The sequence below is a fragment of the Papio anubis genome, chromosome 12 (assembly GCF_008728515.1).
Source record: "Papio anubis isolate 15944 chromosome 12, Panubis1.0, whole genome shotgun sequence".
Lineage (NCBI taxonomy): Eukaryota > Metazoa > Chordata > Mammalia > Primates > Cercopithecidae > Papio > Papio anubis.
Window position 1 is genome coordinate 16,514,625 of NC_044987.1, and position 26,680 is coordinate 16,541,304.

At 41.2% G+C, this 26,680-nt stretch overlaps 1 protein-coding gene across 1 annotated transcript in view; it reads left to right on the top strand.

The window, feature by feature from the left end:
- Positions 1-26,680, top strand: part of SMIM35 (small integral membrane protein 35) — a 100,098-nt gene that overhangs the window by 52,045 nt on the left and 21,373 nt on the right. The window contains exon 2 of the mRNA XM_031652922.1: positions 25,996-26,112. Within this exon, the coding sequence (XP_031508782.1) occupies positions 25,996-26,112 (117 nt within the window). The remainder of the gene's footprint in view (positions 1-25,995; positions 26,113-26,680) is intronic.

Genomic DNA, 26,680 nt, shown 5'->3' on the forward strand with positions numbered 1-26,680 from the left:
TGCTGGAATTGGTTTGCTAGTATTTTGTTGAGGATTCTTTTTTCTTTTTCCACATACAATCATTCCCAATTGTTGAGGATTTTCGCATCCATATTCATAAGATATATTTTTTCTCTGGTTTTCTTTTCTTGTGATGTCCTTGTCTGGTTTTGGCATCAGGGTAATATTTGCCTTATAAAATGAGTTGGGAAGTGTTTAGCCTCTTCTATTTTTTGGAAGAGTTTGTGAATAACTGATATTAATTCTTCTTTAAATGTTTGGCAGAATCAGTGGGAAAGCTAACTGGGCTTGGGTTTTTCTTTGTGGGCATTTTTTTTAAATTGCTAGTTCAGTCTCTTTATTTGTTATGCCTATTCAGACCGTCTGTTTCTTCTTGAGTCAGTTTTGGTAGTTTGTGTGTTTCTAGGAATCTGTCCATTTCATCTACGTTATCTGTTTTGTTGGTGTACAATTGTTCATTGTATTTCTTTATTATTATTTTTGTTTCTGTGACATTGACAACAATGTCCCCTCTTTCATTTCTGATTCTAGTAATTTCAGTCTTTTTTTTCCCCTTGTTTAACTTAGCTAAAGGTTTGTCAGTTTTGTTGATCTTATACCAATTTTTTGTTTGTTAGTGTTCTCTACTGTTTATTTTATTAGTTTCCACTCTAAGCTTTATTATTTCCTTTCTTCTGCTTGCTGTAGTTGAATTTGTCTTTCTCTCTCTCTCTCTCTCTTTTTTTTTTTTTTTGGTGACAGAATCTCATTCTGTTGCCCAGGCTGGAGTGCAATGGCATGATCTTGGCTCACTGCAACCTCTGCCTCCCAGGTTCAAGCAATTCTCGTGCCTCAGCCTCCCAAGTATCTGGGATTACAAGCATCTGCCACCATGCCCAGCTAATTTTTGTATTTTTAGTAGAGACAGGGTTTCACCATATTGGTCAGGCTGGTCTCGAACTCACGACCTCAAGTGATCCACCCACCTCAGCCTCCCAAAGTGCTGGGATTACAGGCATGACCCACTGTGCCTGACCTGTCTTTCTTTTTCTAGTGTCTTAGAAGATCAGGTGGAAGGTTAGGCCATTGATTTGAGATCTTTCTTCATTCCTAAAGTAGGCATTTACAAATATAAATTTTTCTCTTATCATTGCACCCCATAAGTTTTGGTATACCGGGTCTTCATTTTCATTCATCTCCAAGTTTTTAAAAATTTTCCTTTTGATTTATTCCTTAATCCATTGGTTATAGGTTGTATTTAGGAGTGTGTTGTTTAATTTCCACATATTTGTAGAGTTATTCACATTTATTTTGCTATTGGTTTCTAATTTTATTTCATTGTGGTCAGAGAATATACTTTGTATTATTTTTATCCTTTAAATTTTATTGAGGTTTGTTTTATGTCTTGGCCTATGGTCTATCCAGGGGGATGTTTTATGCACACTTGAATGCATATTTTGTTGTTGAGTGTTTTACAGATGTCTGTTAGGTGTAGTTGGTATGTAGCGTTGTTCAAATCTTCTGTTTCCTTGATCTTCTACTGAGTTATTCTATCCAATATTAAAAGTGGAATTTGAAGCTTTCACTTATTATTGTTGAGTTTTCTATTTCTTCCTTCATTTCTGCCAGTTTTTGCTTCATGTGTTTTGGTGCTTAATGTTTTAATGCTTTTTTCACTATTTTAAAGTGGTTACTCTAGGATTTACCATATATATCTTAGCTTACCAGAGGTCACTTCAGATAGCTTAATACCAGTGATGTATAGAAATATTACTCCTATATAGCTCTAGTCTCTTATCCTCTTTTGTGTATTATTGTTATATATATTATATATTATATATTATTATATTATGCAATATATTATTGTTATACATATGTCACATCTATTAATGTTACAAACTCAGCAATATATTGTTATAATTATTACTTTATCAACCACAGTCATGTCTTTTGCTCTATACTGCTTTGCTCCCATCCACCCCTTAGTGCTCTTATTGACAAAAATATTACATTTCTATATGTTATAGGCCTAACATTACATTATATATTTTATATATACACATAATTTTGTATGATTGCTTTTTAAATCAGTTATGAGGAGAGAAATATGCACTTATACATTTAAAAAATTGTTACTAGTCCCCTTTGTTTTTGTGTGTATGTATTCAAATTAACACGAGATCATTTGCTTTTAGCCTGATGGATACCCTTTGGTATTTCTTGTAAGGTGGGTCTGCTAGCAACAAATTCCATCAACTTTTGTTTATCTGGGAAAGTCTTTAGTTTGCCTTCATTTTTGAAAGATAGCTTTGCTAAACATAGGACTTTTGGTTGACACTTTTATTTCTTTGTGCATTAGTCCCTCTGACCTATAACGTTTTTGCTGAAAAGTCAAGTGCTAATCTTATGAAGGTTCTCTTACAAGTTCCCAGTCAGTTCTTTTTCTCTTGCTGCTTTCAGGATAGCCTCCTTGTCTTTTACTTTCAGCATTTTTTACTATTATGTGTCTGTTTGTGAATGTCTTTTAGTTTTTCTTACTTGGAGATTATTTAGTTTCTGGATGTGTAGGTTATTTCTTTATTTTTTTTCTGAGACAGAGTCTTGACCTGTCGCTGAGGCTGGAGTGCAGTGGCATGGTATCAGCTCACTGCAACCTCCGCCTCCTGAGTTTAAGTGATTCTCGTGCCTCAGCCTCTCAAGTAGCTGGGATTACAGGTGTGTACCATCATGCCTGGCTGATTTTTTTTTTTTTTTTTTTGAGACAAGATCTTGCTTTGTTACCCAGGCTAGAATACAGTGGTGCAATCTTAGCACACTGCAACCTCCATCTCCCTGGTTCAAGCAATCCTACCACCTCAGCCTCCCTAGTAGCTGGGATTACAAGCATGTGCCACGACACCTGGCTAATTTTTGTGTTTTTAGTAGAGATGGAGTTTCACCATGTTGGCTAGGCTGGTCTCAAACTCCTGACCTCAAGTGATCTGCCTGCCTCAGCCTCCCAAATTGCTGGGATTACAGATGTGAGCCACTGTGCCTGGCCAGGTTATTGTTTTTCAATAAATTTGATAAGCTTTCTGCCATTATTATTATTGTTTTGAGACAGGCTATCGCTCTGTCACCCAGGCTGGAATGCAGTGGTGTGATCATGGCTCACTGCATCCTTGACCTTCTGGGCTCAAGTAATCCTCCCGCCTTAGCCTCCCAAGTAGCTGGGGCCACATGTGTGCACCACCACACCTGGTTAATTTTTGTATTTTTTGTAGAGATAGAGTTTCACAATGTTTTCCAGGCTAGTCTTGAACTCCTGGGCTCAAATGATCTACCCACCTCAGCCTTCCAAAGTGCGGGGATTACAGGAGTGAGCCACTGTGCCAGGCCACTAGCTCCTCTATTCTTGTACAGCCTTAAAGAGGCCATTACAGAACTCCTGGACTAGGCAATAAAATTCTGTGTTGGTCTGATACAGTTTCCTAATTAACTGAATATAAGCCTTAATGTTATGTCTCCCACCAAAGCTACCTGTTCAGATAACTGGGTATTTGGTACTTATTCCATGTATTCCATGGCAGAGACAATAATTCCTCAAGGTTAAGTCACCACCTTCTCTTGCCTCCCAATTAGTCTTTCTCCCTTCATTTTTGCTCTGCTCTAATTTATTCTACACATGGCAACCAGAGTTGTTGTAGAAAGGGGACATTTGGTCATGACATTATACTGCTTAAATATTTGAGTGGTCTTCCATTTTTCTTATAATAGAGCCCCAAATCCCTAAAATGGATGATAAGACCCTGTTTATCTCTCCCGCTTCTTCTCATGCCCCTTTCTCTCTGTGCCCCACTCTCTGCTCCACCCCCATCTTCACTCCACACCTTGCATGTACTCCAGCCACACACAAATCTTTCAAATTTTTATTGTCCAAGTATCGTGCTCTACCCTGTTTTGAGTCCTTTGTGCATGTTGTTTGCTTTTCCTAAAATGTTGTTGTTATTTTCTTTTCTGATTCCTATCATCTTTCAGGTCTTGCTTAAATGTCAGATTCAGGAAAGGCTTTCCTAACCTCCTGGAGTAGTTCAAGTCCCCCTGTTTTTTATTTTTATTTTTTGCTTTCTGTTATGAAAACAAAACAAATGCCCCAGGAGAAGGGTCCATGATTACCAGAAACATCAAAGAGTGCTTTCTACTGTTTTTATTCTGTTGTGTTGAGGCCAGCATTGCGATAAACAAGCTAAAACTACTTACACTGGACTCATTTCGTAGTAGAACTCTACTCAGTTCTACTACGAACTATCTCAAAAACTAAATGGTGACATGGAACGGGTCGCCGACTCCCTGGTCACCTTGCAAGATGAATTTAACTCCCTAGCAGCAGTAGTCCTTTAAAATCGAAGAGCTTTAAACTTGCTAACTGCCAAAAGAGGGGGAACTTGTTTATTTTTACAGGAAAAATGCTGTTATCATGTCAATCAATATGGAATTGTCACCGAGAAAGTTAAAAAAATTCAAGATCGAATACAACATAGAGCAGAGGAGCTTCAAAACACCGGACCCTGGGGCCTCCTCATATGCCCTGGATTCTCCCCTTCTTATTATTAACAAAACGTAATTAAAAGTTTAACAAACTGACTGAAAACTCACCAAGTGCCAGACTCACCAGCAATTAGAAAAATGGTAATTTACCAGCATTTCCTCATCGAAGTTCTCTCTCTGGTAAGGGCATATCTAGATCTGTAGGGGTCAGTGGACTCTGAATCAATTTTATGGTTTTCAAAAAATCACCATGTATTGGCTGGGCATGGTGGCTCACGCCTGTAATCCCAGCACTCTGGGAGGCCGAGGCGGGTGGATCACTTGAGGTCAGGAGTTTGAGACCAGCCTGGTCAACATGGTGAAACCCCATCTCTACTACAATACAAAAATTAGCCAGGCGTGGTGGCAGGCACCTGTAATCCCAGCTACTCGGGAGGCTGAGACAGGAGAATCACTGGAACCCAGGAGGCGGAGGTTGCAGTGAGCTGAGACTGCACCACTGCACTCCAGCCTGGGAGACAGAGGGAGACTCAACTCTGTCTAGAAAAAAACAAAAAACAAACAAAAACCCACCACATATTAGGATACTAATGATAGTCCCTATATCCATCCAGAAGTTCGATAAGTGCTGACATAAAGCACTGACCACCCCACGACTCCACACTTAGCGCCTGCCTGGAGGCTCCCGGACGCCGAGGTCCAGGAGAATGCCTGGTTTCAGTCATTTCTGGGCTGTGACAACACGTGAGCAGGGAGCACTGTGTGAGTCTCTGGGAGGGAGTCCTCCGGGGGCCGAGAGACTCCTCCACCCCTGAGGAGGGCAGACAGGTTGGGGAGAGCCTGGCCAGGCCCCTAGAGACTGGCAGGGGGCAGGCATGCCCCACCCACGCATGTCCTTCTGTTCTGATAGCACCTGGACCCCCTGTACTTTTTCATAGAACGTAAATTTTTGAGCAACTGATTATTAGGGTGCTGATCTGTTGAACATACCTCCTCATAGAACACGAGCTCCATGAAGGCAGGGCTCCTATGTGCCTTGACCACTCTATGCCCAGTGTCTAGTACAGGGCCTGGCACATAGTAATAACTCCATACATCCTTGCTGAGTGTGGAAATTAATGCTCTTTGGGGCACAGAATTCAAGGGCTGGCATGGGAGGTGGGCAGGGAGAAAGTCCCGGGGCTGTACTTAGAGCTAATGTGGACCTGGTGGAAAAGTTGTTTAAATCTCAGATGGGCAATTTGGGAGGCCGAGGCGGGTAGATCACTTGTGGTCAGGAGTTCAAAAACAGCCTGGTCAACATGGTGAAACTCTGTCTCTACTAAAAATACAAAAATTAGCTGGATGTGATGGCGCGTGCCTATGGTCCCAGCTACTCAGGAGGCTGAGGCACCAGAATCGTTTGAACCCAGGAGTTGGAGGTTGCAGTGAGCTGAGATTGTGCCACTGCACTCCAGCCTGGGTGACAGAGTGAAACTCTGTCTCAGAAAAAAAAAAAATTCAGAAGGAAACTCCTCACCACTTGTATCCATAACCGCAATTTGGACTTACTAACTGACAAGTCTAATGGACACATATTCCAAGGGGAACTTTCCTGAGAGTTCCACCCTGGGCTAGTGTTATAATAAGGTAGTTGGCTCCTCGTTCCCCTTGTCATTCTTTGGGTGAATAGCTTGGTGCATATAGAAAGTAGCCATTTCCCTCCTACTTTCACCCTTCACATTGTGGACACTGAGCCTGTTTGTTTGTTTGTTTGTTTTGAGACAGGATCTCACTCTGTCACCCATGCTGGAGTGCAGTGGCACAATCTTAGCTCACTGCAACCTCTGCCTCCCAGGCAATTCTCCAAGTAGCTGGGACTACAGGTGTAAACCACCACGCCCAGCTAATTTTTGTGTTTTTTGTAGAGATGGGGGTCTTGCCATGTTGCCCAGGCTGGTCTTGAACTCCTGAGCTCAAGCAATCTGCCTACCTCGGCCTCCCAAAGTGCTGGGATTACAGGCATGAGCCACTGGGCTGGGCCCCCTAAGCCTATTGTAACCCATAATTGGAATGGTGAGTTTGGGAATAATATTCATTAAGCGCTCTATTTGTAGCAGACATGTATTATTTTATTTTATTTCTTCTCTCTTTTTTTTTTTTTATATGGAGTCTCGCTGTTGTTGCCCAGTCTGGAGTGCAACGGCATGATCTCGGATCACTGCAACCTCCACCTACTGGTTTCAAGCAATTCTCCTGCCCTAGTCTCCTGAATAGCTGGGATTACAGGCGCTTGTTATCATGCCTGGGCTAATTTTTGTATTTTTAGTAGAGATGAGGTTTCACCATGTTGGCCAGGCTGGTCTTGAACTCTTGACCTCAGGTGATCCGCCAGCCTCAGTCTCCCAAAGTGTTGGGATTACAGGCATGAGCCACCGTGCCTGGCCTATTTTAGATTAATTCATGGTAATTTCAGGCGTTAGGTACTTTTATTATTTCCATTTCATAGATAAATGAACTGGGTTTTGAAGAAATTAAGCATCTTGCTCATGGACACATTGTAACTGGTAAAACTGAGATTCCAGTTCACGTCTGTCTGGCACAAGCACCCAAACACTTCACTTTTGTTCTATATTGCCAAAGGATTGTAGAATTCTATAAATGATTTCTTTTTGTCTGATGGTCTTTTGAAATTTCATTTACACCTTTCACCTGAAGTGCCTTTTGAAACTGTCATCTTGAAGTGCCCCTGAGGGAGGGAGGCACTTTTCTTTTGATATCAGATCACTGAAACCCAAAATCTGTGTTCACCGTTCCATGTTTGAGTCAGTGCAGGCCTTGCGCTCAACTTTCTTGATTTTACAAGGACATTTTCCAGAAGCCAAAGCAACAACGACAACAGAAAAAGTCCCTTGACTATACGGAGAAGGCAGTGTGTAAAGAAATAGGAAAGAAAAGACATAGGAATTTATTAAATTTAAATTATATTTAAACAGATAATGTTCAAAGGCTCTAAGTCTGATGCTTGTCAAAGGACTTTGACCCAAACAGAAAGGTAGATTTTAAAAAGTATTTCACAGGGTAAGGTTTGGGTGAGAAAAAAGTCATCGAAACATAGACCTAAATTAATAAACGAGGCTTTTGTCAGCTACATGGTCCTGACGAAACAGCTTTGAAGTCTGTCTATGTGTTCTAGAATCCTTGTTAATTGGCAACCAAGAACAATCCCTCATACAGATCTTTCAATTAAAAAGCCTAAATTAAATAAAATACCAGGTAAAGACTTTCTGCTACCAAAATTGTTCAAAGCCTGACTTAATTGATGAGAGCTGATCCTTCTTCACTTTTTGCCTTAACTATAGAGAAAAAAATAAAAATTGCAATATGTGTGCATGCAAATATCTAACATTATTATGTATTAGTTTTTTGAATGTAAAAAAATTAGAAAAACAGAAATGACACATAATCTCATTCTCCAGAAAACTCCTTTTGTTGTTGTTGTTTTTTGTTTTGAGGCAGAGTCTCATTCTGTTGCCCAGGCTGAAGTGCAGTGGCATGATCTCGGCTCACTGCAACATCTGCCTCCTGAGTTGAAGTGATTCTCGTGCCTCAGCCTCCCGAGTAGGTGGGATTACAGTCTCCTGCCACCACGCCTGGATGCTTTTTGTATTTTTTGATAGAGAGGAGGTTTCACCATGTTGGCCAAGCTAGTCTCAAACTACTGACCGGAAGTGATTGCCACACCTCAGTCTCCCAAAGGCTAGGATTACAGGTGTGGGCCACCATGCCCGGCCTCCCGTATTTGTTTTTATTAGAGTAATACATGTACCTGTTTTAAAAAAAATGAACTATGCAGGAAGATATAAAATGAAAAACCAAAGCTCTTTCCTACCACCACCCAGTTCCTCTCCCAGATCATCACGTTACTTTTCTTCTGCATCTGTCCAGAAAAATAAGGTGTATATATACATTAAAATGCATATCATGAAATATATAGTCTTTTAACAGAATTTTACGATATCCACTTAAACTTTGCTTTTTCATATATAATGTCTTGGAGATTTTATAAACCAGCAAATAGAGATCAATTGCATTTTAAAAGTTATTATTTTTCATTTTCAAATGATTACAAACCTGTAGAAAAGTTGGAACTACTGTGTATTAAACAACAACAACAACAAAAATGTTCTTGAGTGATTTGAAAGTTACTGACCTGATGCCCCATCACGCCTGAATACTCTAGAATGTATTTCCTACAAAGATGTTTCCCTACATAACCATGATACAGTGATCAAAATCAGAAAATTAATAACAATACACTACTCCCATCTAATTCTCACATTATTCAAGTTTTGTCAGTTGCCCTGATAGTGGCTTTTATAGCAAAAGGATCCAGTTCAGAATCACAAGTTGCATTTAGTTGTCATGTCTTTTTATTCTGCTTCAGTCTGGAGTATTTTCTCAATCTTCTCTTGAATGATCTTTATACTCAGGCTGGAGTACAGTAGTGTGATCTTGGCTCACTGCAATCTCTGGTTTCTGGGCTCAAACCATCCTCCCACCTCAACCTCCCAAGTAGCTAGGACCATAGGCGTGCACCACCACACCCAGCTATTTTTTTTTTATGTTTTTGGTATTTTTTTGGTAGAGACGGGGTTTTGCCATGTTACCCAGGCTGGTCTCAGACTCCTGGCCTCAAGCGATCCTCCTGTCAGCCTCCCAAAGTACTAGGGTTACTGGTGTGAGCCACCGTGCCTGGCTGACGCTGGGTTCTTCTCGCCTCCCCTCAGGTGGTATGCCGTTTCTGTTTGTCTCATTACTGATGAAGCTCACTGTGGTCACTTGATTAAGGTGGTGTTTGCCAAGTTTCCCATCTGTAAAGTTATTTTTTTCTCTTTGTAATTAATAAGTACTTTGTGGAGAGGAATTTGAAACTAAGCATGTCATTGTGCAGCAAACTTTTATTTAATTAATTAATTAATGTCTTTTGGACTCATGGTTTCTATTTTATTCAGTGGGTTGTTCCCACCATCACTTACTTGGATACTCAAATATCAAAGCAAATTTTGATACTCTCGCCTTCCCTTCAAAACCCAACAGCCACTGCTTTGTCCAATAGAAGCTAGCTTATATGTCTTTTGACATGCCCTCATTGTTGTTTAGACCTTCCTTATTGTTGCTGTTATTGCTTTGGCACAGAAAGATGATTCAAATTCATCTTTTACTTTCCCTGCTGGTACTGAAATCCGCCATTTCTCCAAGAGACCCTGGTTTCTTTGAGTGGATAATGGCATTTAGAAGCCAAGATCTTGGTGGTAGATGTGTCTATTGATATTGGGACATTGCTGCCTCAAGCCCTCTTAGTGGACAGAGCTACATACATCCATACACGTCTACGTTCATTTCTATATCTACTTATATAAGTTCACACCAATAACTTCAATTCCAATCTAACACCACAAGGTTTATTCTAGGTGTCTCTCTTTTTGTATTTGTAACTCTTGTTTCCAACAGTGTGAAGTCTGGCTTCCGTTAGTCTTAACATACTGACTTAATCCTTTGTACGTAATCAATATCGATATTGTTATTGATTGATCAGTATCAATCAATATCCAGTCTCTGCTGCCACGTCCCCTCTAGCAGTAATGCCTGTCTTTTTCTGTTTGGGCTCTGATACCTTATGCTGGGCTGCTCCATCATGGCCTTTCTTTTTGCTCTGTTGGGCTCTGACTCCACTTGCTGGGCCATAATCCCCAACACTGCCATGGATGTCCTCTTCATCCCATTCAGGCTCTGACTCCACATACCAGGCTATCCTCCACCTAGAATCCTCCTCACCCTGCTATAGCTCTGATGCTCCAGGTTAGACTACCTCATTCCCTATGCCTTCCTCTTCCTGCTCAGCCCTGACTCCCCACACCAGGATTTCCATCTTCATGGACACACTCCTCCCCCAACTTGGGATCAGGCACCTTGTGCTGAGCAGCCCTCCTCCATGGACCCTGCTTCACACTGCTCAGGACCACCATGGCGCCACTCCAGCACCAATGGCTGCTGGGCCCGAGAAGAACATGTAGATGTTCTATTATTTAAGTTCTTTTATATTTGAAAATGTCTGTCTTTTATCTTTATATCTGAACATGTTGGGTTGTTAAAGTATTTTTGGATTTCATCTTTTTTCTCTTAGAACCTTGTAGATTGTGCTCCATTGTCTCCCAGCATTATGTTTCTGTGAAGAAGCCTGGGACCAACATAAATTATGGTGCAAGTCGGGTGCGGTGGCTCACACCTGTAATCCCAACACTTTAGGGGGCTGAGGCGGGTGGATCACTTGAGGTCAGGGGTTCAAGACCAGCCTGGCCAACATGGCGAAACCCCATCTCTACAAAATACAAAAATTAGCTGGGTGTGGTGACGCATGCCTGTAATCCCAGCTACTTGGGAGGCTGAGGTGGGAGAATCACTTGAACCTGGGAGACAGAGGTTGCAGTGAGCTGAGATCATGCCACTGCATTCTAGCTTGGGCGACAGAATGAGACATTGTCTCAAAAAAAAAAAAAAAAAAAAAAAGTAGTTCTATCTCCCTGCCCATTCCCCAAGATATTTTTATGTTTCTTCATGGATAATCAGGGTCTAGTTAGGAAACATAAGCCACAACAATCATTTTACCAGAGAGAATTTATTCTAGAGAACTGTTAACTAGGTAACTGAAAAGACAGACAGAGAACACTTGGTGATGTGGAGGTAGCAATGCAGGAGGCAGCTGCTAGCATTAAGACTGGGGAAACAAAGGGAAGAACTTGGAAGTATCAAAACACAGAGCCTGGGGGAGGACCTCAGACCTCTGGGAAAGTGGGCTTTGGCAGTCTAGTGCTGGTGTTTCTGGGGCAGAAGGTAGAGTGTAGCGAGACTGGTTCCATGAATTTGGAAAAACTGCGAACTAGACCCAACTGATACTAGAAGAAACTGCTGGGGTGAAAAAGAAACACTGGGTGATGCTGACAGTGATATGACAATAGGAAGCAGATAGGGGGTAAGTCCCCTCTTCATCCTCCAGCCTTGTAGCCTCTCTCTATTGCCTCCTATTGGCAGAACTTCCCCCAGCTGGCAAGAAGAAACTTGCAGAGTCCTCACTGTAACATCACAAAGCCAAATAGAGAGAGTGGGTTTGAAATTGAGAAACAATAGCTTAACTAGAACAACACTTTAACTAAACTATATCTTGGTCTTGAGTATTAAGCTAACCTCCCACCTCAGCTTCCTGAGTAGCTGGGGTTACATGCGTGTACCACCAGGCTTAGCTACTTTTTGTATTTTTGTAGAGATGGGGTTTCGTTGGCCAGGCTGGTCTTGAATTCTTGACTTCATGTGATCAGCCTGCCTTGGCCTCCCAAAGTGCAGGGATTATAGGTGTGAGTCACTGCTCTGGCCTCTTAAGTAATATTTTATTGTATATCAGATTCTTTGTCCCTCTTTTGCATTTGATTTTATTTATGCATGCTATACTTCACATGTGTGGTTGCTATGTCCTTTATTTGAGTGATTAAGTCCAGACATTCTGTTTGTCTGACATTGATGACAGACTATTCTCCTGTATCTTTATTCTATTTTCAAAAAGTGAAATTACTATTTTTACCCCAAACAATGTAGCCACGAATTTCTCCTCCTCTTCCTCCTCTTTTTTCCCCTTCTCCTGTCCTCCTTCCCCTCCTCCTTCTTCTCCCCCACCTTTTTTTCTTCTTCTTCCTCCTCCTCTTTCTTCTCCTCTTTGCCTTCTACTTCTCCTCTTGTTCCTCCTTTTTTATCTTCCTCCTCCTCCTTTTGCTTCTCAGTTTCTCTTCTTCCATCTCCTTCCCCAACCTCCTAATTTACCCCTTGACCTTACTTTGATTTTAGACTTTTTTTTCTCTCCACCTTCTCCTCTTTCTTCCTCATCATTCTAAGTAAATTTTATGCCAATTTTCTTCTTTACAAACTGAAAACCCAAGTTTCCCACGTCAACATTTTATATATGAATAAGCATAGTTTTATTTGTAAAATCAATTTGTAATTTTTTAAAAAGGGGTTTTTATAGAATTGAGGTAGTATTTTGCTCAGACCCAGGAATACTGGAATCCTGTCATTGACTATACAAAACATGGCAGAGACACATAAAGAAACAGGAGATAAATGTCAAAGAAAAAATAACATATCATAGGACTCGTATCCCAAGTCCCCGCAGGCCTGTCTTGTAAACTTGGCTGGAGCAATGACCAAGGTTAAAGAGCCTTAGGGCATGTTTTTCTCCTCCTTAGCCCAATACCAAATCCTGGGTCTTACCATGCTTTGGTCTGCAGGGGCAGGGAACTGTCACAATGAGCGTGACTGCATGTAAATGCGGGGAGATGGTGGTGTCTACACTGGCTCCCTACTGCTCCAGTCATATGGAAGGAGGCAATGGAATAGAAGGGCTGTAGTTATGCCCTCTGAACATATGTTGATCCTGCCTGTCAGTAAACTTGGCCCAACTGGCATGACTTCAGACAGACAGTGAAGCAGGGAGGAAAAGTGGATGTAAAGGGTCGTCTTGAATGCATCTCTTGCCCTAGAGCCCCATGCTGCTTTCTGGGATCAGGACTAATAGAAGATCACAATTATATTGACTCTTCATGGGCCTTTGACTACATGGTTGGGGATCCACATGCAACACTTGCATCTTAATGGTAAGAGTGGAGGTTGGGAGAAATGGCTCCCCCAGCCAACACGGCCGAGTGACAAAACAGACTCGCCGTGGGCGCGGGTGGCTCACGCCTGCATCCCAGCAATTTCGTGGAGGCCGGTGGGCGGATCACAAGGTCAGGAAATCGAGACCACGGTGAAACCCCATCTCTACTAAAATACAAAAAAAAATTCGGCTGGCGCGGTGGCGGGAGCCTGTAGTCCCAGCTACTCAGGAGGCTGAGGCAGGAGAATGGCGGAACCCAGGAGGCGGAGCTTGCAGTGAGCTGAGATCAAGGCCACTCACCCAGCCTGGCAACACAGCGACTCCCTCTCAAAAAAAAAAAAAAAACAGGACTCTGTTTTGAAGAACCTCATTCTCTCAAACACCTTTGTGGTCTGAAACTGCTTTTGGATAATGTGGATGTGTGCCTCCCTGCCACAGGTGATGGAAGTGTGAGTTCTTATGTAGACTGATGGCAGTGGGTGGATTGGATGAGGGGACTCTTCAGGAATCAGTTGGTATGGTTATCTAACTGCTAACATAAAGAAGCTCCACATAGGCTGCTCTAAAAGTCATAGCATAGTTCTGGAGATGTCTTCTAAAATTTATTTTATTTTATTCATTTTATTTCTGTCTAATTGCCTTATAGAACAAGTAATTTTAAGCAATAAAGAATAATGGAAAGGACATGGGTTTTGGCGACAGAAAGAACTGAGTTTTCACTGTGGCTTTGGCATATACAGCTCTGTGAATTGGGTGATTACTTAACTACTAGGAGCTCTATTTACAGTTTCCTCAACTGCAAAATAATGGGCAATAATAATGTAGTCTAAAAAACTGAAAACTACCGAGCAAAATAAAAGTGGTGTCGGAGTTTTAAAAAATTCATATAGCTGACAGCCTGTTGGAGAAACATCTGAGAATTTTCACCTGTAGCAACATCTGTGGGGCAAAGGTTTTATTGACCCTTTCTTAAATTTGGATTTTGTGGAGAGGAATATCAGTTTACTATAGATTCTTGGCTACCGAGACTTGCATAAGACCTGCATTTTATTTTATTTATTTTATTTTTTAAAAAAAGAAACAGGGTCTCACTGTGTTGCTCAGGTTGGTCTCAAATTCCTGGGCTCAAGCAATTCTCCTGCCTCAGTCTCCCAAACTGCTGAGGATTACAGGCATGAGCCACCATGCCCAGCCTAAGACCTGCATCTTAATGAATGCAGAGTCAGTAGATACATTATTTCCCTCTGTTAAATCCTAAGTAAGGATTCATGTGCCCATCTGATGTCCCAATTATTTTGGCCAGTAATCAGAATATATTGATTATTCAAGCAAGAAATTTATTCTGGCAAGATCACCAAGAGTGATTTTTCTAAAGCCAGATGTTCTAGTGGGAGTCCCATGATAACACATCTGTTTGGAATATATTAACCCAAAGAAATCATCTTTAATTATTCATATAGTAGAGATATCCTAGACATATTTCTGAGAAAAACTCTGGCTGTGTCTGAAGATTGGCCCACCTCAGTATAGGCATTGTCCAGGAGAGAAAAAGGGTCAGGCTTCTCCATTTCTATTGCGAAAATGCCCCCTCATCCCCAACTTATTCATTTTCTATGTTTAGTTCTAAAATATTTGGCTTTACCACAGGCATCACATTACCCAACTTCAAACTATACTACAAGGCTACAGTAACCAAAAGAGCATGGTACTGGTACAATGAGACACATTAGACCAATGGAACAGAATAGAGAACCCAGAAATAAAGCTGCAACCACTGGATCTTTGACAAAGGCTACAATAATAAGAAATGGAGAAAGGAGTCCCTATTCAAAAAATGGAGCTGGGATAGCTGGCTAACCATTTGCAGAAGATTGAAACTGGACCCCTAAGTTTCACTGTATACAAAAGTTAACTCAAGATGAATTAAAGACTTAAGTGTAAGACCTAAAACTGTAAAAATCCTAGAAGAAAAGCTAGAAAATACCATTCTGGACATTGGCCTTGGCGAATAATTTATGACTAAGTGCCCAAAAGCAGTTATGACAAAAACAAAAACTGACAAATGGGACCTAATTAAACTAAAGAACTGCACAGCAAAAGAAACTATCAACAGAACAAACAGACAACCAATAGAATGGGAGAAAATATTCATAATCTATGCATCCAACAAGGGTCTAATATCTAGAATCTATAAGGAACTTGGGCAATTTGACAAGCAAAGACCAAATAACCCCATTAAAAGTGGGCAAAGGACACGAACAGACATTTCTCAAAAGAAGACATACAAGTGGCCAACAAACACAAAAAAACACTCAACATCAGTATCGTTGGCAAAATGCAAATCAAAACCATAGTGAGATAGCATCTCATGCCAGCAAGAATAACTACTATTAAAAAGTCAAAAAATAACAGATGTTGGCAAGGCTACAGAGAAAAGGGAACGTTTATACACTGTTGGTCGAAATGTAAATTAAAATGTAAATGTAAAATGTAAAATTCAGCCACTGTGGAAAGCAGTTTGGAGATTTTTCAAGAAACTCAAAACAGAACTACCATTTGACTCCACAATCATATTACTGGGTATATACCCAAAAGAAAATAAGCAGTTCTACCAAAAAGTTACATGCACTCATATGTTCATTGCAGCACTGTTCACAACAGCAAAGACATAGAATCAACCTAGGTGCCCATCAACAGTGGACTGGATGAAGAAAATGTGGTACATATACACCATGAAATACTACACAGCCATGAGAAAGAACAAAATCTTGTCCTTTGCAGGAAAATTGATGAAGCTAGAGGTCATTATCCTATGCAAATTAACACCGGAACAGAAAATCAGATACCACATGTTTTCCCTTACAAGTGAAAGCTTAACACTGGGTACATATGGACAGGGAAAAATAGAAACTAGGGACCACTAGATGGGGGAGAGAGGGAGAGGAGCAAGGGTTGAAGAACTAACTATTGGTACTAAGCTCATTACCTGGGTAATGGGATCATTTGTACCCCAAACCTCAGCATCATTCAATATACTCATTTAACAAACCTGTACATCTACTCTCTGAATCTAAAATAAAAGTTGAGATTGGGTGCAGTGGCTCATGCCTGTAGCCCAGCACTTTGAGAGGCTGAGGCGGGCAGATCACCTGAGGTCAGGTGTTCGAGACCAGCCTGGTCAACATAGTGAAACCCTGCTTCTACTAAAAATACAAAAATTAGCCAAGCATGGTGGCAGGGACCTGTAATCCTAGCTACTTGGAAGGCTGAGACAGGAGAATTGCTTAAACCTGGGAGGCAGAGGTTGCGGTGAGCCAAGATCACACCATTGCACTCCAGCCTGGTGACAGAGCGAGATTCTGCCAAAAAAAAAAAAAAAAAAAAAAAAAAAAAAATTGGCCTTACCCTTTATAAGCAATACAGTAAACATGCAGCCCAGGACCTTACCAGACACCATACCCTTGACATGTATATTTTCCAACCTATACTATGGTTTAGTTAAAAAGAATCGATTTCTTGAAGGATTGCTGAAAGGAAATAGTTCATTTGTTCCTGCTTTAGCCTTCCTTTGATGTAATAAAAAGAGTTATGCATCAACAATGGCACCCAGAATTCCTATGAAAAAGAAATTGCCTGAGCACAACTTGTTCAAATTGAAAATTGTGCCACAGACCTCATCACACTTCGTTTCTCCTTTCTTTTCCAGGAACGACTACACATATATGTGGTTTGTTGTCCTGAACCTCACTTCTCCCTCCCCCTCCTCCCTCCCTCCCTCCTCCCTCCCTCCTCCCTCCTCCCTCCCTCCCTCCCTCCCTCCTTTCCTCCTCCTTCTTCCTTTTCACCTGGCTTGAATAACCTCCATAATCTTAAAATCTGCTGACTTCAGCTCTCCTGTTGGTATTAGGGCGATGCCACCACATCTGGCTAATATTTTTGATGTTTCACCATTTTGATCTGTCTCTCTCGAACTCCTGACTTCGGCGGATCCATCCACCTTTGTTCCCAGTGTTGATTATGGTTTGATTTCAATTCTTTCACGCCTAGCGCCATTACGATGACGCCGAGAAACCATCTTGATGTTTCGCTATTATATGTTTTCTGGCGACGTTTTTTATCTTCTGTAATGCCTAGTCTGCTGTTAATTCCATTCAATTTAATTTTCATCTCAGATGTTGTAGTTTTCATCCCTGGAAATAATTTGGGTCTTAAAAAATTTTATAATTTGAGACTTATTGAATCTCTCTTTCTCCCTTTCCCTCTTTTTCACACACACATGAAACTGAGGCTCTTCGTGGTTAAATAACTTGCTGAAGGCTTCAGACTGATAAGTAAATAGGATTCAGACCCAGGCTGCAGGATTCCAAGGCCTGTGCTCTGTTGATTGTTCTGTTCATTATGAGTCATTTCGCTCTGCCTCTCTGAGTGCCTGGTAATATTTGATCGAATGAGGATATTGTGAATTTTTACTTTGCTGAGTGCTAGATATTTTCGTTTGCCTATAAATATATTGGGAAGCAGTTAAGTTACTTGGAAGCAGTTTGACCTTTTTGGGTCTTGGTTTTATGATTTGTTAGATGGGTTCAGAGCAGTAGACAAATCATAAAACCAAGACCCAAAGTGGTGGAAGTAATTAGCCTTAGGCTGAACAGTCTAAGGCTAATTATTCTCACCACTAAGGAAAGAGCTTCCTGAGTTCCCTATCCAATACCCTGTGAATTATGAGTTTTTCTAGTCTGGCTTATGGGAATAGGCACTGCTTCTAGCGCTATTTGAATGCTAAACACTGTTTTCCACGAATGCTTTCAGATGATTCTCTGGCCTCAGGTAGCTCCTTTAACACACATGCACTCATTACTTATTGAATACTTGAGGGGGTCCCTCTGCACATCGCTAGATTTTTTACCCGATGCAGCTTTTTCCTCTGTCTTGTGAACTTTAGCTGCCTTGGACTGTCTCCTCAACTTACATTTTTGATATGTTGTGTTTTCAATATCATTCAGATCTAAGTATTTTCTAATTTCCCTTGTGGTGTATCTTCTTTTACCCAGGATGCTTTTAAAAGTGTGTTGTTTAATTTCTGAATATTGAGATGTTTTCCAGATATCTTTTTGTTTTTATTTTCCAATATAATTCTGTGGTCAGGGAACATATTGTATATTATTTTAACTTCTAAAAATTTATTGAGATTTACTTACTTAGACTTATTATGGGGCCAGGCGCAGTGGCTCACGTCTGTAATCCCAGCACTTTGGGAGGCCAAGGCAGGCGGATCATGAGGTCAAGAGATCAAGACCATCCTTGCCAACAAGGTGAAACCCCTTCTATACTAAAAATACAAAAATTAGCAAGGCGTGGTGGCAGGCACCTGTAGTCCCAGCTACTCGGGAGGCTGAGGAAGGAGAATCACTTGAACCAGGGAGGTGGAGATTGCAGTGAGCTGAGATTGCGCCACTGCACTCCAGCCTGGCGACAGAGCAAGACTCAGTCACAAAAAAAAAAAAAAAAAAAAAAAAGACTTATAGTTTTATGGTTTAGCATATGATCTGTCTTGATGAATGCTCCATATATACTTGAGAACAATGTGTATTCCACAGATGATGTTGGATGTAGTGTTCTGTAAATGTCTACAAGGTCAAGTTGGCTGACAGTGTTATTTGTGTCTTCTACATCCTTACCTGATTTCCTGTTCTACCAATTGCTGAGAGAGAAGAGTTGAAATCTCTAATAATAATTACGAATTTTTAAAGTTTGTCTTTCAGTTCTATTCATTTTTTCTTTTTATATTTTAAAGCTATATAATGAAATGTCCTTTTGATGAATTGTCCCTGTTATCATTATGAAATGTCTTTCTTTATCCTTGGTAATATTTCTTGTTTTAAAATCTTTTTTGTCTGATATCAATATAGCCACTTCAGCTTTCCTTTGATTAGTTTTTATATGGAATATCTTTATTTTCCCTCTTATATGTGACTGTGATAAGTTAAAGATACATTTTATAAACCCAATAAAAAATATGGGAAAGATGTATAGCAAATGATATAAAATTAGATATAATGGAAAATTTTAACAAATATTGGAAATTATAAAAAAAAGTTAAAAGTTAAAATTATGGAAATGAAAAACAATAACAAATTAAAACACTAAGGATGATTAATAGCAGATTAGACACAGCTGAAGAGAGAATTAGTCAGGTAGAAGATAGGTCAGAAAAAATATCTAAGACTGAAGTTTAGAGTGACAAAAGTAAGTAAAAAAATTTTATTGTTAATGTCAAACTTTTAAACTGAATTTTCAGTAACATTCACAATAATTTCCAATGTTTTACCTCCTACAGAGTAAGCTTCTAAAAGCTTTACTTTGACTTCATGAGTTAGATGAAAACATTGAGCTACTATTAAAATTAAATTAACTGTTACTCTTTTCTTATACCAGCCATAACTCTTTAACTCATGTCCGTCTTAATAAATAGTAAAAAAAAAAACAAAAAACCTTACCCCGTGAATTTGTAAACTAAAAAGGCACTGCCAAATACCTCAAGGGTTAAAGAGGATATCCCAGTAGAAATTACAAAACATTTAGATCAGACAAAGGTAAAAATATTACATATCAAGTCTTATAAAATGAAGCTAAAGCGATGTTTAGGAGTACATTTAGAGCATCAAATACATATATCAAAGTACATTATACTGGAAGTTCTAACGAATACAATTACACAAGAAAAATAAATTGAGACACATAAGAACAGAAAGTAAGAAACCAAATGACCTTTATTTGTGGACAATATAATAGTCTACACAACCAAGGGAGACCAGAAGAAAATGATTAGAATGAGAGAATTCAGCAACACTATTACATGGAAGACCAATGTACACAAAACAAGCTCCCATTCACACTTACAACAACATTATAAAGTACTGAGGAATAAATCTAGTAAGAAGAGTACCAAGCGTTTAAGGGACAAATTATAAAACATATGATAGTCTATAAAAGATGACCCAAAATAAATGAAAACATTTGCCATACTTGTAAGTTTGAGGACTCAGTATCTCAAATATATAAGTTTTATGCAAATAAACCTATACATTTACTGCTACCTCAATCAAATTCTAATAGAGATTTTCACTGACCTTGAAAAACAAATTCCCAAATTCACAAGAAAGAGCAAAGTACTCAGAATAACTAACATGCTTATGAGGGAGGATAGAGTGGAGCGTTTATTTTACCAGTTATCAAGATTTATTTATTTATTTATTTATTTATTTATTTATTTATTTATGATTGAGTCTCATTTTCTTGCCCAGGCTGGAGTGCACTGCTGCTATCTCGGCTCACTGCAACCTCTGCTGCCCAGGTTCAAGCGATTCTCCTGCCTCAGCCTCCTGAGTAGCTGGGATTAAATTTGCCCACTACCACACCTGGCTAATTTTTGTATTTTTAGTAGAGACAGAGTTTCACCATGTTGACCAGGTTGGTCGCCTTGAACTCCTGACCTCAGTTGATCCCACCATCTCGGCTTCCCACAGTGCGGGGATTACAGGCGTAAGTCACCACGCCCAGCCAAAATTTATTATGAGGCCATAGTAATTAAGATAATGTAGCAGTGTTTGTCATTACATGTCTAGTGTCCAGTGACAGACATGTAGACAAATAGAAGACAGCTGAAAGTCCAGAAAAAGAAGCAGGCACATACGTATAACTTGATATATGAAAGCAGCAGCAACGAAGGGGAAAAGGATAGAAAATTAATTTCCATATAAAAATTATGGAGAAAATGTAAACAAAATGAATTCCAGGTTGATTAAAGTCCTAAACTATAAAAAACAAAATGTTAAAACTTTTAGAAAAAAATTAAGAAGTATGTCTTGGAGTAGAGATGGATGTCTTAAATAAGATTTTTAAAAAGCACACATATGGATAAATTTGATTAAAATATTAGTTAAAATTCTGCTCAAGAAAGACACTATAAGCAAACTTAAAAGGCAAGCCACAGCCAAAGACTTTGGGGGTCCCCTTTGCAGATCTCTGGGGGTCCTTGTTTCTGTCCAGCTCCCTTCTCTCTGGTGTTTTGTCCTATAAATTTTTGCTTCCTGGGCTTCCCGGAACTCTAAATTGACTCCTCCATTTGACTGCTGGGCTCTTTCTGGGTTTTCCCTCTGGTGCTGGAACTTAGGGAACTCACCTAGGCAATAAGCTAGGCAATCCTAGAGAGTTCTTCATTTTATTTCCTTCCTTCAGGGATCACTATTCTGTACTACCTTTACCCATTGTTTTAGATGGTTTGTTGGGTTTCTAGTTACTAAAGTAGGAGAGTAAACCTGGTCCCTATTATTCCACCATGGCCAGAAGTGGAAGTGGTCCTAATACAATTTTCATGAAGTTTGAAAACATGTAAAACAATGCTATATATCTCTATATCTACATAGATATATAGAATTTATTAAAAATATGAAGTAATTGTATAAAAAAGGTGTATAGAAGAGATAAACACCAAATTTGGAATGGTATTTACTTGGAGAGAGAGATAGGAGAGGACTACTCTGAAATGGAGCTACTTTATAAGTAAGAATGGCAGCATTTTAGAATTCTTTGAAAAATTAGTAGTAGGCACATGGCTGGCTGTTCTTCATGCTATTTTATGTACTTCTTGTAGGCATGAAATATTTTATAATAAAAATGTAAAAGTATTAAAAAGAAGACTAAAGAATATTAGGTAAAGGAGCATCCCAGAAAGATCAAGAGGTAAAATAGAGTAATTGTTTCTGCAAGCTGCCTAAGTCAGAAGGCACTGTGTAGAGGGGACAAAAAAGTAACAATGGAGACATAGCATCTTCTTCCCTCACCTTGGGGTCTCTGGAAGGCCTGTGATTTCCCTGCTGGTGCTTTCCTACTGGTATTTCCTACTTTTGGACAGACTTTTCTTTGATGAAACCCTTCAAACCCCAACTTCCACAAACACCACCAGTATCACTATGACGCTGTGTTGTCATCTGTCCGTCCACCTGTGAGTCACTAACCCTTAGTTCTTGAAGATTTGAGCCCTTGGGTCACTGTTCCTCTCTCTGTCATCCACAGAGATGATCTTCTTTGACCTTGGCCTCTTAGTTCCTTGCACTGCTTTCCTGCAATTACCATCTCTTGCTTGGATATTGCAGTAGCCTCCTGACCGGTCCCCTTTCCCCAGCATCATTCCCTACCTCTTTAATTCTTAACACAGTAGCCAGTCAGAGACATCATTTTAAGGCATTGAGTCATGTCTTTCTCTGCTCCAAGTCCTCAAGTGACTCCCCATCTCACTCAGAGGAAAAGCCAAGCTCCCCTCATTGTCTTCAGAACACTACATTATTTGACTCCTGGACTTCCTCTGCTGCTGCCTTCCTGCTCATCACCCTGGACTCCTGGATGCTTCTGGAACCTGCTAGGCATGCTCCTGCCTCATTTGTACCCATTGCTCCCTCTGCTTAGACATTTTCACTCTAGATACCTCTAAGGCTTGTTTCTTCTCTCACCTCCTGATATGGTTTGGCTGTGTCCTCACCCAAATCTCATCTTGAATTGTAGTTCCCATAATCCCCATGTGTTGTGAGAGGGATCAGGTGGGAAGTAATTTAATCATGAAGGTTGTTACCCTCATGCTGTTCTTCTGATAGTGAGTGAGTTCTCATGAGATTTGATGGTTTTATAAGGGACTTTCCCTGCTTTTGCTTGGCACTCTTCTCCTTCCTGTCATCATGTGAAGAAGGATGTGTTTGCTTCCCCTTCCACCCTGATTGTAAGTTTCCTGAGGCCTCCCCAGCCATGCTGAACTGTGAGTCAATTAAACCTCTTTCCTTTATAAATTATCCAGTCTCAGGTATGTTTTTATTAGTAGTGTGAGAATAAACTAATACACCTCCTTTAGGTCTTTGCTCTTCAATTGTTACATTTGTCATAAGACCTTCCTTCACCACTTTATTTAAAACTGCTCTCTCCCTGTACAATGCTTTTTTTCTGCTTATTTTTTTTCTCTAGCATTTACCACCCTCTAATATGCTACATAATCAATTTCTTTATTTTGTTTATTGCCTGTCTCCCTTCACTGGAATGTAATCTCTGTGAGGACAGGGGATTTCACATATTTTAATGCTTTAATACAAGTGCCTGGAACAGTGCCTCGCACAGAGAAGATGCAGTTAAATACTTGCAGAAAGCCTGGAAGCTACTTGGGCTTGCAAGAGGCTATTCCATTGTTCCCCTCCCCTTCCCAACCATCTGTAGCTGCCTCCCTTGAAGCACCTTCCAGTTCCCACGGCCACTGCCCACACACGCTTCTCTGCCAGCATTTAAGCTGTTCTTGTGTTCTGGGGTCCTGGGACAATAGCTCACTTCCATGCTGGACTCCAGGATTGGGGTCAATAATAAGCCTTTCTTTCCATAGCACAGGAGTGTGTCATCTCCTGCTTCTTCTTTTTACCTGGCTGTCTAGCTAAAAATGATTGCATAGAGTCAAATAAGATTAGTAATTACATTGGTCAAGCAGGCTAAACTGCTGTAACAAGCAGAGCCAAACTAATTATGGCTGAAACACAACAGAAGCTTACTTAGACCTCTAGTCTAAGTAGGTGTTCATGTCTCTGATGGCTGTCCTCCACATAGTGACTCAGGGATTCAATTTGATAGCAGCTTTGGCATCTTCAGCATGTGACTTCCACATTTGTCCAGGCTATTATCATTCCAGTTGGCACATAACTGCAAAAAAGCCTGAGGAGAGTGGATTTTGGTGGACAAGTAGTTGCCTCCACACAGTAATAATATTTGTCATCTTCACCATCGTGGTCTTAGTAGGAGGCATACATTTCAGTGGATAAACTCATGTATGCAAGAAATGTAACTTTGTTTTTTCTAAAATCTAACTTCTATTTTCAGTCTCAGCCTGTTAAGATAGCATAATTTTAATTTTAGTCACTGGGAGATCCCTGTTCCCCTCTTTTCTTGGGGAGGGGTTAAAGGGTGGGGGTAGGGAGAAGTGCATAGTTCCTGATGTCATCTGCTCACACCAGTACCCATAGGGATGGCCATCATCTGGAATAGGCTTTGAGCGTCAGTCCTAAAGGATGCTGCAGAAGTGTCCCTAGATCCCAACTCTATGGCTCCTCCAGGTCTGGAGGGGCTCTCTATGACTTCCCTGCCTCTCTTGTGGATACAGGAATCATTTGGTTACTCTCATGTCATGACAACAACTTTTCAAGGCTGCGTGAGGCTCCATTTGGCAAGGCACCCCATGCAACTATTCTTATCTGGGCTCTTGCTGTCTTGGAGCTCAGCCCAGCTCTTGGATCCCCCACAACTCCATCTGGGAATTCTATTGCCTTCCCGGGGCTTGACTTTGAAGCAGGGAACAAGGTTGCTCTCTCTGGAACCCATCAGCATCTTTGTAACCTGGCCTTTTTCTTTATCTCTTTCATCTCTCTGGGTTGGGTATTTTTTCCTAGTATGATGAGGAGGGTAATTCTGGTTCTGGCTCACTTCTTGTCTATGCTGTGAATTCTTCCCCTCTCTCTAAGGGCATGGGTTTCTGGAACTTAAAACTGAAAGGAGAGACTGCTTCCCTCCGCATTTGGCTGTTACATTCTCTTCACTGAGTAGAGAATAACCTGGTTGCTAGTGAGAGGAAGGACCAAGGGGCATAGCATGGGCATACCATTTTTAATGGGAGAATTGTGAAATACTTAAAAAATACAATTGCACCATTTGATAATACTAATGACAACAACAATAATGATGCAATTTATATCTATTGAGCATTTAGTGTATGCCAGATCCTCTCCTAAGTGCTCTCTACATATGGTATGTCTTTTAATTGTCACAACAAATCTATGTGTATTTAATATTAGTCTTATTTTCCATCACAGCAGTTGAAGTTCAGAAAGGTAAAGGGACTTGCATGTGTCAGGGTCTCACAGTCTGCAAATAAGCCAGTGGATCTAGGCTTCAGATGCTAGCCTTCACCTAAAGTCTGAGCTCAACCACTGCAACTCCTGGCCTCTTGGCAATATCCCTGGAACCTCAGGACACCAAATGGGGAATCATTTCATTCTTCCACACTCCTGGCATCAGGCAGGAGTGGGGCTGGCCTTCCTGATTCCCTCCCCCAGCAGAGGTGGGTTGTCCCTAGGGTGCCCCCACTGTCAGCCTCTTCCTCAGAACCGGTTGCCCTTTCTGCTTCGACCACGGCCTGTCTCATCTCCCTGCAGGTTTCCAACCTCTCTCTCTCTCTTTCTTGGTTTGGCTTTACAAATAAAATATAAATTTAGCTAAGAGCTCATACCACAAAAAGGGAAGAAGTGGTAAGTACAGGCAGCAAACAGAGCTCAAGGGTTAACACCCTGCTGCCACTGGGTGCATGGGCTTTGCAAAGGGGAGTGGGGACTGAGGCTCCTAGGTAGGTGTTCTTGGACCCTCCAGGTGGCCCCTCTGATCACCTGGCTTATGCTGAGGCGGGACGTCCCAGGCTCTCCCCCAGACAGGCAGAGCCTTTTCCAGGTAGAGTGCCTGTGGCTTCAAAAAGACCTCAAACAATCTCTACTATCAGATGACTATCCCTTTGGATTAATAAGCTCCAAATACTGGATAGGCTCACTCTAAAAATTCAGGTGTCAAACATTTTCATCTTAGTCTAGCTGGGCTGAATCCTCGGGCTCAGAGCAAGGCTCCCAGGGGAGTTATGTTGATGGGCAGTGGGAAGGGAGGAGAGGAGCTTTGGAATGTGGTGCAGGTGGCTTGGTGCAGGGGGCTGTGGGAGGGTGCACAACTGTGTGTCTCTGCAGGTGAGGACTCCATCAGCACCTTGGGCCTGATCCTTGGCGTGGGGTTGTTGCTGCTGCTCGTGTCCATCCTCGGCTACAGCCTGGCCAAGTGGTACCAGCGCGGGTACTGCTGGGAGGGTGAGTGTGCACTGGGCCCTGTCGCCCCAGTTCTGCCCAGCTCCTCCTCTCCCATAGCAATGCCTGGCAGGGCTGCAAACTCTTCAGCATGGTGGGATGCAAAAATATTTCCTGTGGTGGTTGCAGTGGTTGAAGACTTGAGTGGGTGGCTGAGCAGTTGAGGTGGTGAGGTGGGGCAATGGCGCCTTTATCGAGGGAATGGGGGCTCCTCCCACCCCAGCAAGCCGCCAGCTTCCTCCTCCTTCAGCGTCCATGCCAGGGGTCTGTGTGGACCCCCAAGGCCAAGAGCAACAGGCTAGACAGGCCAAGCTCCAAGTGGTCTAACTCTGGCTCCTTTTGTGTCTCTGCCCCTGCCTATGGGTCTTGGGGCCCTCTCCTAAGCTTGTGGAGGTATCAGCTTCTCTGGGAGTCTCCTGGAAATTGCTGTGGTGTTCCCAACTCTAGACATAGCTGCACTTTTCACTGGATTCTGGGAAAGCTGGAAGGGTGTGCTGGAATGCCAAGAGGTAGAGACTATTTCCTAGATCTGCAGTTAACTTTAACAGAGTCCATGGATTTTGTCAGGCAC